Below are 13,088 nucleotides of genomic sequence, written 5' to 3' on the forward strand. Positions count from 1 at the left end.
GGGCCATTCCAATGCCTGAGGAGCCTCTGAGTGAAAAAATGTTTCCTAACATCATTGGGTTGTAGCTCTGCCTTTGTCTTCTCTTTTCAGTTAGTAACACATTAAGGAATCTGCCCCAATAAAAACTACTCTGTAACACAGCAATGAGTAACAGAGGTTGCACAGAGCATGCACAGTGGTCAAAAGGGTTAGGCCACTGGATTAATTAACTATGCCACACACCATAAAAAAGGTGAACTCATAGCACCAAAACTACAGACTCTTCATTTTAAATAACTTTTTCTAAGAGCTATATGAAAGCACACAATGTAAAGTTTTCACGTATCAGGGATAACTAAAACCCAGCCAGCCTTCCTCAGGATGTGTTATAATGAGCAGTTTTTCCATGCCAACAAGCTGCCTGTAACAAATAAGGCAAGAAATAGTTTCTTACATAGTTCTGTTACAGCAGTTTCCTTGCACAGAAAATTGGTGAATGCACAGTGAAAACAAACAATGGTTTTAGTAAGTCACTTCAGATGCTGTTGGATTTTTCTGAGCAGTATAAACAGAGTACATAACACCAGGAGAAAAAGTTGGAAGAATTTCTCCTGGGTCTGAGATTTTACTGCCCACTGAGATCTGTATCTGCAGCTAACTTATGACCTTTGGCAAGGGCTTCACTTCAGTAGGGAAACATTTACTCACTGAATAACAAAACCCAACCATAAGGCACACTTTCACAGATTCAAACACCACCAGCACTTAGACACAGAAGTGCAAGAACCTGAATGAGCCAGTGGAATGACAGTAAAACACACAGCCCATAGCAGGACTTCACTGCTCCTGAAATCTCAAAGATGAGTTGCAACTCTGCTCCCACTAAAATTCATGGCAAAACATCACTGTGACAGGCCCAGGTCACTCAACTACCCAAAGCTGCTTGCATTAGTAAGCTGTCCACCCACTCTGGGTACACCAATAGATGTGCAGGAGGAAAATGAAGGATGTTTTTTCTCCTTTAAACATCCTTTTTGTATTTTCATACCTAACCCAGAAGAGAGATCTCACTGAAAGAAAAAGTTCACAGGCAATTATAGCTACTTCAGTGATTAATGATCTGATTTTTACATCTAGATACATGAAGTATAAACAATTCCTGGATTATATGGACAGAACAATCTACTGTGGTCTAAACAAACACAGGATTCAAAACAGCTGTTCTGAATTATAAAAGCACATGGACTGAACTGAGTTATTTTAGAAATATTCTAGGCACTTCTCACCAAAACTATCCTTTTGCATTAAGTATCAAAAATGTCTGTATATAGACCAACAGCTTTCTGAATGGTAGCTTTAGTCCCAAACTAAGGATTAGCATCACCAAGACCAGAAAAACAACTCAAGTTCAAGGCAGAGTCAAACCCAGTTTTTGGGAAATAACAAATAAGGGAAGCAGAATCACTGGGATATGGAAGATGTAAAACTTTTGCAAGATAACATTATATACCTCATGGGGGAAATAAGTTCTACAGCAGATGGAAAATTAATGAGACATTAGGAGAGCCCATACTACGAAAAGCCAAATGAATAATGGTGAATATGAGAAACACACAACTCCAAAGCACCAAGTTAAACAAAAACATCCAAACCATGAAGCACATCAGAGATAAAAGGTGCCTTATGAAGTCCCTGCCTGTTACATGATTGTGCAATTTAAGCATGAAAACAGTAGCCTAGCTGCAACCATCACTCCAGATGATTCTGGAGATTCAAGACCATTCTGATTCCTTTAAATTCAGATCCTTTCAGAGGGCTTAAGTGTTCAGATGCTGTTAAACATTTTCATCACTAAGAACAATGGGAGGAGAGCCATACTCCTGCTGCCATGCCTCAGTTTCCCTTTGCATTTATCCACTTACAGACAAGAAGCAAAGAGAAATCCCAAACCTCTACCATACTACTGATATAGTAAAAGTGACTTCTAACACTCCAAATGGACAACTCTCTCTTCCACTAGGCTATTGTATACACCTTACACTATAAATGTAGTGTTTTTATAATACTGCTACATGGTGTATATAACATATACACCTCCTGATGAGAAAAGAAAACAGTCACAGTGAGGGAGTTCTCTTTCTGTATCTGTGACACACTTCCCAATAGAAAAAACATAATAAATTTTAACAGCATCAATTTATTAATTGATCTGTCAAGAGTATGCTTCGATTCCAAAAAGTCCCATCAAAATAGAAACTTTCTCAGGACAAATAAAGCAATTTAAGCCCTCAGGGAATGCTCACCCACTGCTAATAAACCACTCAGAATGAGCAGAAAAGGCTCAGCCATTATGTATCATGCACAAGGATGTTGTAAAGCCACCTGCAAGGCACCCAGCTGTGTCCCTGGGGAACCACCTGCTGCCTCAGCCTCTGAACACTTGAAAGCCTCAGATCTGGGCATCTGCAAGCACTTCTCCTGCTGTAAACACACTGCTGCTGCACCATCACAGCAGCCAGCACACAGGGGTGTGTGTCTGGCTCTCACTTCTGCTCACCACTGTCCTTCCCAGATGCCTACACTGCTCCTCCACTCACTCTGAGACCAAGGAGGTGCTGCTGCTGCCAACACTGTCACAAAGATCTGCAGCCTGGAGAGAAAAGGTAGATGCTCAGAGTCCCTCCATTCACTGCCTGCCCCTCAACTCTTTGCACTAAGGCTTTATGTCACTCAGACACAACTCCACAGGTCTAGACACAAATCCCAGCACAAGTACAACACAAGCAGATTATTCTAAAGGGGAATTTCCCATTATTTTAGGGATACAGAGAGCTGTCTGTGCAGAACTCTCCAGGTGTCATCACAGAGAAAGCAGCATGTGTGCAACCACAACCCATCACACCACTTCACACAGCCAAACCCCTCTTCTCACATGGCCATTCCTGGAGGATTTCCCACCTATCTTCCTTATCTTCATATAACAGCATATTATTATAGGATAATCTCATTCAAGACCAAAACAGGAAAAAGCAAAAGCTTTTTATATCTCTTGTCAACAGCAATCCTACTCAAAATTTAGTGTCATTTGACAACTACACAATTGTGGCTAGTATTTATTTGCTAATAATATTTACTATTATTAGTAAATCAATTTACTAGTATTTTAGTAATTTTAAATTGAGTAATTTTAAAAATTAAAAAACCCTAAAATTACTAAGTATTTACTAATAAATATTTACTAACATTTACTAATAATGAATTCCATTATTAGGAGCATCTTATTATTACCTTCTAAATATTCAGGTTCCTGAGCTGAATAAAATAAGATGTGTATTTCTTCATACAAAAATACTGTCCAGGGGGCATGAGTCTACATCCTGCATCATCATTCAGTGCTCAGTTTAGTGGTCAGGGCAGAACAAAAACAGGGAACAGGAGTGTTCTCTATTACTCCTCCCCACACCTACCCAGGGGAGTATAAAAGGGGAATAAGATAGACTTCCAAGCTGGAAGTTAAAACTAGAACAGTTTTAGGGAAGGGATAGTAACATGTGGAATATTAATGTGAAAAATACTCATATATAAACAAAAGCCAGATTCAAAGGTTGCTGATGTGTCTGAAAACACTCAGGTTACTCCTACATTTATAATATGATACTGATGGTGAATCTGACACACCTGGTCACACAGTCCAAGGCACTGTATGAAAATAATTTCAGAAATGAAGAAGCCCAACAGCTGGAAGGAGAATCAGTCCTCACCTTGGAGAGGAGGGGAGAAATTCTGAGGTCCAAATGGACTACTGAGTTCAGAATGATGGGAATGGAAGAAGAACACTGTAGGGTCAAGAGGTGCCACTGACTGAAGGGAAGCAGATGTTCAGCAACAAGATTCCAACTAAGTGTTGATTAACATTTCAGCTTTTCAATTAGAAGAAGGCTGTTCACAGTGCTCGGAGTAGTCTGTTTAATTGTGGGGTTTTGCCTCTGGAAATTCTAAGAGAATAGCTAGTGAAAAAATAGCTATTCTGAGAAATAGCTGGTGAAAAACCTAAAGCCTTCCACACAGAGCCCAGAAATTCACAGAAATTCTCTTTTATTTTTGAGGCAACAAAATCTGCTTACCCTTTCAGCAGGAGTATCCATACAAAGTCATAAAATGGAAATAGTGAGCATCATCAGGAACTCCACTGAAGGCAAGAAAAGACTAAATGAAGGTGAGACCTGTAAGAGGAGATCCTTGACATTGAAACGTAGTTGCAAGGAACTACTGAGATCTCCTGTAACAGGAGAAGTGGAGAAAAATGCCCGAGTGTCACACATTGTTCTCAGGGCAGTGTGACTGACAAAAAGCCCTGGGGATGCTGACCCTACATTAAATGTTATCTCAGCTTCTGGGAATTAACCCTTGATCTTTTTGAACACGTTTATGGTAACAGATTAAACATGAAGGAACCTGTATCTGAATTTGCCCAGTAACTTCATAAATGGAAAAAACCACAATCAGGTCAAGAAAAAAAGACAGGTGGTGAAAAGGAAGTGGTATTTCAAACAATACTTGAAAATACTTTTAAAATCTCACTGCCATTTGCCATGTAGTTTATTAAACAAATAGCTATTCATACTAATTAGGCTCTGAAAAAAGGGAGAGAGGACAAGGGTTTGTCTTTCTTTTTCTAACTCATTTTCTTACATCTCGACCTATGGAACAGACGAAAATATGGTTTTTTTTGAAAACTAATTTAGTAAATTGGCAGCTCTATTGCAGATAGTTATATATCAAATGGCATTAAAGACAAGCATTATAATCAGCAACAGATCAGTCAACTGTATCTATTTCAGAACTTCAATTATAAGATGATCTGCTTCATATTTTATTTCATAGAGCCTGTAACACAAGCACATGAAGGGATCAGAGAGTAAAAATAAACAAAACTCAGGTAAGATTGAAAATAAACACTATTATCAAAATGAAACACTTACAAAAATCTGCTAGAGAATGAAAAAAAAAAAAAGCACAACTCTAATGAAATACATCACATTTGCTGCTATTTGTCTATCTTACAAAAAACTTCAATTTTTATAACCCCAAGTAAATGTATAACAAAAAAAGCCTATTCAAAATTTTTTTCCTTCCACAATCCCCCAAATGCCCATGGTTCTCCAAAACCAAGCTGAATCTGAGACCTCTTTGATAGATTTTACTCAGTCCTTATTCAGCTTGCTTGTTCTCACCTCCTCCAATCCTGTTCCCACTCCCTCATTTCAGCAAGAGTTTGCCTCAGGTTGTCTTAAGGTGCAGATTGGGCCATCCCTGAGCAGACTCCCATGAAGCCCAGACACACCTAACCCTTCTCTCAGGGTAAATCTTTCAGAATTACATGGGAAAACTCCCCTGATCACTTTCTGTCATGTTTCATACTGAAGTCTTCAGATTTGAAGATGGGTATCCAGGCAGATCAAATTAAAACCAGGAATATCTCTGACAACTGTACTATTGTCAAGTACAATCAATTTGCTTTTTTTGGCAAATAAAAATGTTTCCCAAACTGCTATTTTATCTCCCCCTCCCCCCCCTCTTTTTTTTTTTCTTTTTTTCTGTTTAAATCAAAGAATATTAAAGGCTGGAATCCAAACACCAGATTTATGGATACATAACATACAGAGCTCACTGTCAGTTATGTTAGAAACAGCTAAAAAAAAATTAAATTTGTTCTGTATCCAAATTACCAATTTACTGAATTCAAATTCTTTCAAACAAGATAACCTTCAAACAAAGTAAAGAACAACTTTTATGCACCAATCTTTTCCACTCATGTTTGAAGCAATACACCTTTCCATTGCATAAGAAAGCATGAGAACACTGAAGCAAATTTTAAATCCCAGTGCAAACTTCTATTAAATACCAAGCTGTGGACAACGTTGGCAGATGCCTCTACGCTTTGTAATGATAAATGTAACGATAAAGATTTTTTAAATTACTTTTTCTCTTGTTTTATCTTAACTAACACTGTAGAGCCAACACAGTGTGGGGGATCCTCAATCTACTGATCACCTGTGCTCAGACTGACTCGAGTTCAAAACTAGATCCTTACCAGACACATTTCTACCAGCCCAAGCAATATGCAAAACGCATCTGTCACATCATACCCCGCATTCAAACCTGTTTTTAAACTCCTAACCTACTGCACTCTGCAACAAAGGAGCACTTACTGCCATTGTCGTCAGAATCCTCACTGCTGCTGGGAACCCGGCGTCGTTTCATGATCTCCAGGGGAAACAGCAGGCAGCCTGCAAAGCAATGAGACAGCACTTAACCCAGGATAATAACACACTCATCAAGTCGTGCTGCTGATGGCATCCCAGGATTTACAGCACACAAAGGAAAACAAACAACTTTAAACAGCATCTGAAATATGAACAGGGAAGCTCTGAAGGATGCTTTAATTAGGCAGTCGACATAAGAGCAGGTGATCAAAACTGGAGAGTATCAACCACTGACACTTTCACCCCAAAACAAAAGTGGATTTTGTTCTGGGAGGACTTAAAATCACTAAATACCTGCAGTCAATGGGATTAACTTCCCCTGCCCGTTCTGACACTCGATTTGCAATACAATAACATTTTTACAGCTTGTGTAAATATTTACTTTGGCTAATATGTCTTTGGAACCATTTTATACCCTTTAAAGTGCCAGATTTACGAAATCAAAGATAAATGTCATCCAGCCATATATTAAAAAAAAAAAAACCAAACAGCAGCAGTAGCAAGCCAAGTTTTCCCAGATTAATTAAATCTGCATCATCTATGCCCTAGGAGGCACCACGACCCTCTAAGGTAAGAGAGTTACTTCCTCCTGCAGGCACATTCCCATCACCGTGCCTAAAACTGGTTTTCCAGAATGAGACCACAAACTGATTACACAGAAGCTCCTCCATACTACCACATTTCTACCAATATTGAGTTCAACTGCAAGGGAGCCAGTGATGTGAACAGAAAGTTCCACAGCTTTTTAACTGCTGTTCACAGGGTGTTGGTATTTTCACATGTATTCTCTGTGGAATAAAACAGAATTCAGGAAAAAAATAAGGAAGCTGTAAACAGCTAGTCAGCATTTACATGTAAAAAGCTATTAAAAAGTGTAAGTTGAAGAGCAGAAAAGGCATGACAAGATAAGTGCAGAAAGGCATATCCACTGTAAGCTAAACTGACAAGGAGTCTAGATGCACACCACAGCCCCTGAGTCTTTGCTTAACACGTAGCAATGGTGATATCAACAAGGTCTGGGAGTTCTGCTAGCAGCAAAGCCCTCACATATACCCCTGGGGCACAGACTTCAAAATCAGATGCTAAAATAGGTTTTTTTGCTTCTAGATAGGCACAAAAAAAATCTAACCTCCTCGTTTTTATGTGAGCTGGGATTTCCCAGAAAGCTGTGAAGAAAACTCCTGACTTTGACCCTTCAGTATGCAGTTAACACAACTTAGTTCCCTGAGAACATCTCAAGGTGGAATGACCAATAAACCTTTCAACTTGAAGACTAATTCATCAAATGAGAAAATTCCAAAAAGCCTAAACAAAGCCTGACATTATTTTCAAAAAAGCACAAAAGTGTCTTCTCTTCCAAAAGTGATTCACCCCAAATGAAACCAGCATTTCTGAGGGAATCCATTTTTATCATCACTAGAAAATCACAAGCAACTAAACCCCAGACTGTTTTACACTTCCAGTTGCAAGAGCCTGATAAGTGGAATATAACTAATCTTTGAAACATGCAACCCTTATGAACTGCAAATTTTGCCCATTAAAGGTAAAGAGAGACAGAATGGTTCCCTTCAAGAGCTTCTGTCAGCATTTCAGAGGGTGAATGTTCACAAATCACTTAGGGTGAGGGTGGTGAGACACTGGCACAGGCTGCCCAGGGAGCCTGTGGGTGCCTCATCTTTAAGGTCCCTTCCAAACCAAATAGTTCTGTGATTTTATGATGTAATGTCTGATGCCAGAGAAAAAAAGACTCAAATGACAACCTCATACCGTGCCTGAAGAATTCTCTCCAAATAAAAGTGCTTTGCAGCAGACCAGAACTTAGTGTGTAAGGCAGATGGAAATGCTGCCAACAAACAAATACACAGATCAACCATTAAAATCATCTGAATACAGATCTATTATAAATGTAGTAGATCCAGAGCCAAGTTCTGGTACAGTGACTTAGAAAGCCAACGTTCAGACTCAAAAGAGGCTAAGGCAGAACTGAAAAATCAATTAGCTGCTGCAAGGCCAAAACCAGGGGGATAAATACCTATTCTGCAAGGCACCACTTCTAGTAGTTCCCACACTTTTCCTGTAATTGAAAGAGACATTCACAATAGCAATGGAAAAGATCATATTCACCTAGAATGAGGATACCTCCCCATGAACAAGGTAAAGAGGATATGGAAGAAAATAAACAGAAACTAAGTTCCCTTAGAAATGCTACTTGAATATACCTGATCAAAACCCTCACTTCTTGGTTCATTCCTAACGGTCTGAAAAGCACTAAATGCACTGTAAAGCAAAGTAACATAGTATATATACACTGAAACACACACATTAGCTTGAAGTGAAAAAACAAAACTGAAATTCTGCTCCTCCACATCGTTTTGAGTAAGTCTATTTTGAGTTCACCTTCTCCCAGCCATACTTTCTCCAAATTTACAAAATTTCTTCTTCTTCCTACCACTTGTCTTTCAGACACAAACTCAGCATCTTTTTTATTGTTGCTGTTTAAAGGAGAGAGTGGGATTCACATCTCCCAGTTCAAGCACCCTCCATATTTCTTCAGGAATAAGAGAAGCCAGAACTGAACATGTTCCTGGAATACATACAACTAGATAAGGCAGTGAATTTCCATGTCCACTCTCATCAGGCTTCTGAAGTTGAAAATAAAATTGAAAAGCCCATGTTCTCAAAAGTAACATCAAGAGAAACACCCCATCTGATGGAACTTCCTTGAGATTCCTTTATAAATGCAAGGGGGGAAAAAAAAAGTTAATCCAGAGATCCATTCTTGCATCTTGGAACCTGATCTGAGTTTACAGGGAGCTAAAAATCACAGATGGAAAAGCAGCATTTAGCTTCCTAGAGCAAGTCTCAAACCCCATAAGATTAACCCCCTAGAATTTTTGCTATTACAAGTAATACAACATTTTTTTTTCAACTTCTAAAATAATTTTCAACTGTTCCCACCAGCTGTTCATCTGAAGAGTTCAGAACATGTTCTAGAGATAACACTAGAACAGCTAATAAGAATTACAGCCACACAGACTGAAATGCTGCTCTCCTAAGGGTATAACAGTGCCTCTGCCTCAAAGATTATCAGTTTCTATCAGGGAGAGTGACCTCAAAGTCACACAAGAACTGCATTAAAAATAAACATGGATTATGGATAGTGATGGGTTAGGTGCAGCTTGAAGGTGCAGGCTTTCCATGTTCAGCCAGTCACACACATGTTCCCAGAATGTCCAGAGAATATTGCTAATCAAGTAATGTGCTTCTTAACTGTCAAGGAGAAAAAAGAAAACAAAAAACCCAAACCCAAACCAGCCTATAGTAACTCATTTTTCATGGGACATCCTTAACTAAAAATAAAGAGGCATTTTTATATTGAAAAAGGGAAATGGAAAACCTATCAACTTTTTTCAGTAAAATTACTTATATCATTCTCTCTCCTAATCTGAGATTTGAGTGCCAGCAATATTGCTTTCTCTCAGCTTCTCACTCTTCACAGTTATCAAAGTGTTGGTATTTTTTACCTGACTTTATTTTGACATACACTAAATATACTCAAATGCATAAATATATATACATATATATATATATAATGCATCTCATCCAAGTCTGATCCCATTAAAACATATTCTGAAACTTTTTTGCTTTTCAAAATTATTTTTCAAGGCAATATTACAACTCCTAAAAGGTTTCTTCTGGCTACTACATTTCAGAGAGCCTTTCCCAAAATACCTGTAGAGTGCTATGCAAATGACCTGATGATAATCCTACATAATCAGTGTCAGGCCATAAACTGATATTTGGATTTACATATCCTTGTGGAGGTGAGCAACAAACATTTTTACACAAGTCACTGGATGCAGTTACCAACAGGGACATGGGTGTTTAGCTCTCAGGCTTTGTTGGCAGATACAGTGCAATGGGGTAGAATCAAGCAACATGACATAATACAGCAAATTCTCTATTTTTACCCAGTATGCATTATGATGATCCTCTGTTCTTAGCTCTGCAAGAGATTCATCAACAAAAAAACCAAAACACATTGGACAGTAATGCCAAGATCTTTTTTACTTTTTTTCCTCCCACGCTGAAGTACCAGATACAAGTAAAAAAACCAAATCCTTTTTCCTACTTTCCTCAGAGCAGAAATCATGACATTACCCCATAATGCAAACATCTACACCTGCATGCCACACACCACAGAACTTTCTAGTGCTCCTACTGCACAATTAAAAACACAGTCTATTTTTTCACTCTGTTTGACCCCAAGTAAAGGGATGATCAAAGAGAGAGATGTAAAGTGTGTCAGTCTTTGTTATGCAAATAGCTAAGCAGAACCAAATCTCTAAAAATAATTATACATTAAAAAATCTACATCCTCAGGTCAAAGGTTTTACATAGCACAGTTCTTCCTGAAGTATTTTTAAGGACTCTATAAGCCTCTGGGTAAAAAGAGTGTATAATTCAAACTCTGACAGACAATTAACTGTAACCATGTTAATGGGTGTCACTACAATAAACTGCACTGAATAGCTGCAGAGACAGAATGGAAAGAAAGCAGAATTATGACAGATGTACACCCTGAAGACAAACTGAAAAACTAGATTTTCCTGAAAGTAACCCACTAGCTGCAATGAAACTAAGACCTAATTATCTCTAGCACATGAGAAATCATTTCAAAATACTTATTGTACAAATGGAAGATGTCAGTCTTAATGGAACGGACAGTAGATGAAGACATTTGGCTTCTACTACTTTACTCTTTTTCAGTAGCTTGTTTATGACATGACCCCAAGTCTTCAACAGGCGACGGACAAAGCAATGAAAAGTTTTTTTCTTTCTATGCCCAAGGAAAAAAAAAAAAAGGAACAGCATTAGAAATAAATTACACTATTAAAATCCAGATAAAACTTTGCAATTCCTCTTTATCATCTATGAGAGCTTTGATAGCAACATTTTATAGTCACAAAAATACAAGAATTCTTAAATTAAATACTACAGTATTAGGTAGCACAGTCTGCATACGAAAAGTTACAGATCCTCTAAGTCTCATGAAACAAACAAACAAAGAAAGAAGTATGTTACAAGGCTGCGTGTTCTCCACAAGGAATATCTCCACTGACTTCAGCTGAGCTGTTCAGAATTTCCCAAGGCAGATGCACAGTTTTGACATACCAGCCCAACACTTGTCAGAGATCCACACATTCACCTGTGCACTTGTGCAAGTCAGCTCATGAAGTTACCTTACAAACTGGGCAGTGCTAGCAACTGGTTCCCAAACTGTGCTGCTGAAACTGACTGCCCAAAATCTTGAGCAATGATAAAACTGCCCCATGAATTCACTGAATCCACCCTACACATATTGCAATTCATGTCTTCTATCTACAAGCTGTCAGCTCCAGCTGAAAACAAACAGGAGCAGTACTAACCCCATGGAGACAACGTCTGAGGAAAGACTGCACGTTTTGGGGTTTTTTTACTTTATTCTGTGAATCGAGAATGAAACCAGAGAAGCTGGAAGGGAAATCTGCAGCTGTGAGGGGAAAGGAGAGCTTATTATCATTATTTTAAACATATGTATTAGACATAGCTCAAAGGAAGGAAGCGAGTGGTATCTGAAGCCAGAGGGATAATCCTGCTGCTAGAACATACAACCCTTGCTGTTTCAACAATAACCCACGAAGTGTGTGTGAAACATCTAGAAATAGAATCAGTAACAAGCATATTTTGGCACCACTTTTATGAAGGCTTTAGGTTTGCAAGTGTGGGCAGCTTTTGACTTACTGAAAACGTAGCACCTGCATAAAAGGAAATTATTCCTAATTACAGCTAAATCTTTCCCTAAAAATTAAAAAACAAAAAAACACAGGGCTAGCGCAAAAGCATCTTCCTGCTTTACTATTAAAATGCCAACTACAATGTGTTGCTGAACGCTATCCTAATTTCTAGTGCTACCTCTCAGCTATCCAAGGAGAAGGAATTTATTTTTAAGGCTGGTGTGCAGCCACACAAACCACTCTCTGGCAAACCACGGGCGGGCAGCTCCCACCGGACCGACTGACACATCTCCAGAACCCACGGACTTGACCTGGGGGCGAATCTAATAAAAACTTTATTACAACAAAGCAGCAGGGCGAAGCCAAAGAGGCTGAGGGAGGAGTTAAGCCAGAGGCAGGTACTCCACCTGGGAAGGGGGACTTTTGGAAATGGCCTCACAGGTGCGCGGTGCCTCTGCCCACCCCGCCGAGCCCACGGCTGCCATCTCAGGGCCGCCTTTCCTTACAGAAGGCGGGAGCCGGGATCCCGAGAGTAAATCCCAAAGCGGTTCCTCCTCACGCCCCTCGCCCGCCGGCTCTAGGCCGGTCGGGTGCCCTCTCCGGCAGCGATCCCGGCCGAGGCGGGCGGCAGCGCCGGGAGCTGCTGGCACCGGATCCGGAGGCGCCGCGACACGGCCCAAGGCTGGGAGAAGAGACGGAACCGCTTCCCTGCCCGTGTGCCGCCCGGCGGGGGTGGCACCTTCCTGAGCAGCGGCACTACCGCCGGTTTCCATTTGAAACGGGCCGGCTCGCCCCCTCCTTCTCCTCCCGGCTCCTCTCCCGCTCCTCCCCGCCGCCGGCCGCACCAATCCGCTCGGCCCCGGCTGCAAATCAAACTTGGTGCCCCCAGCTCCTCTCCCTCTTTCCCCAAATCTCCGGTCACTGCCGAAAACGGCCACAGCACCGTCTCCTCCCACCCCCATCTCCACGCCGCGATGGAGGGAGGAGGGGTGGGGACGGGACGGCGGTGAGGCGGATTGAGCATCAGCAACACGGAGGAGACTTGAGCTCATTTTCTGTCTGTCTC

General features: G+C 40.2%; 1 protein-coding gene across 20 annotated transcripts in view; it reads right to left on the bottom strand.

Annotated features, from left to right (window-relative positions):
* Nucleotides 1–13,088, bottom strand: part of JADE1 (jade family PHD finger 1) — a 109,374-nt gene that overhangs the window by 21,963 nt on the left and 74,323 nt on the right. For 18 of the 20 annotated variants that reach the window (XM_071753842.1, XM_071753851.1, XM_071753858.1 and 15 more), the window contains one exon: nucleotides 6,192–6,269. In XM_071753842.1, coding sequence (XP_071609943.1) covers nucleotides 6,192–6,269 — 78 coding nt within the window. Of the gene's footprint in view, nucleotides 1–6,191; nucleotides 6,270–8,277; nucleotides 8,354–12,429; nucleotides 12,739–13,088 lie in introns of those variants that run through there. The other 2 variants (XM_071753849.1, XM_071753843.1) reach the window with 2 other exon arrangements.

Source organism: Heliangelus exortis, chromosome 10 (genome assembly GCF_036169615.1).
Source record: "Heliangelus exortis chromosome 10, bHelExo1.hap1, whole genome shotgun sequence".
NCBI classification, from domain to species: domain Eukaryota; kingdom Metazoa; phylum Chordata; class Aves; order Apodiformes; family Trochilidae; genus Heliangelus; species Heliangelus exortis.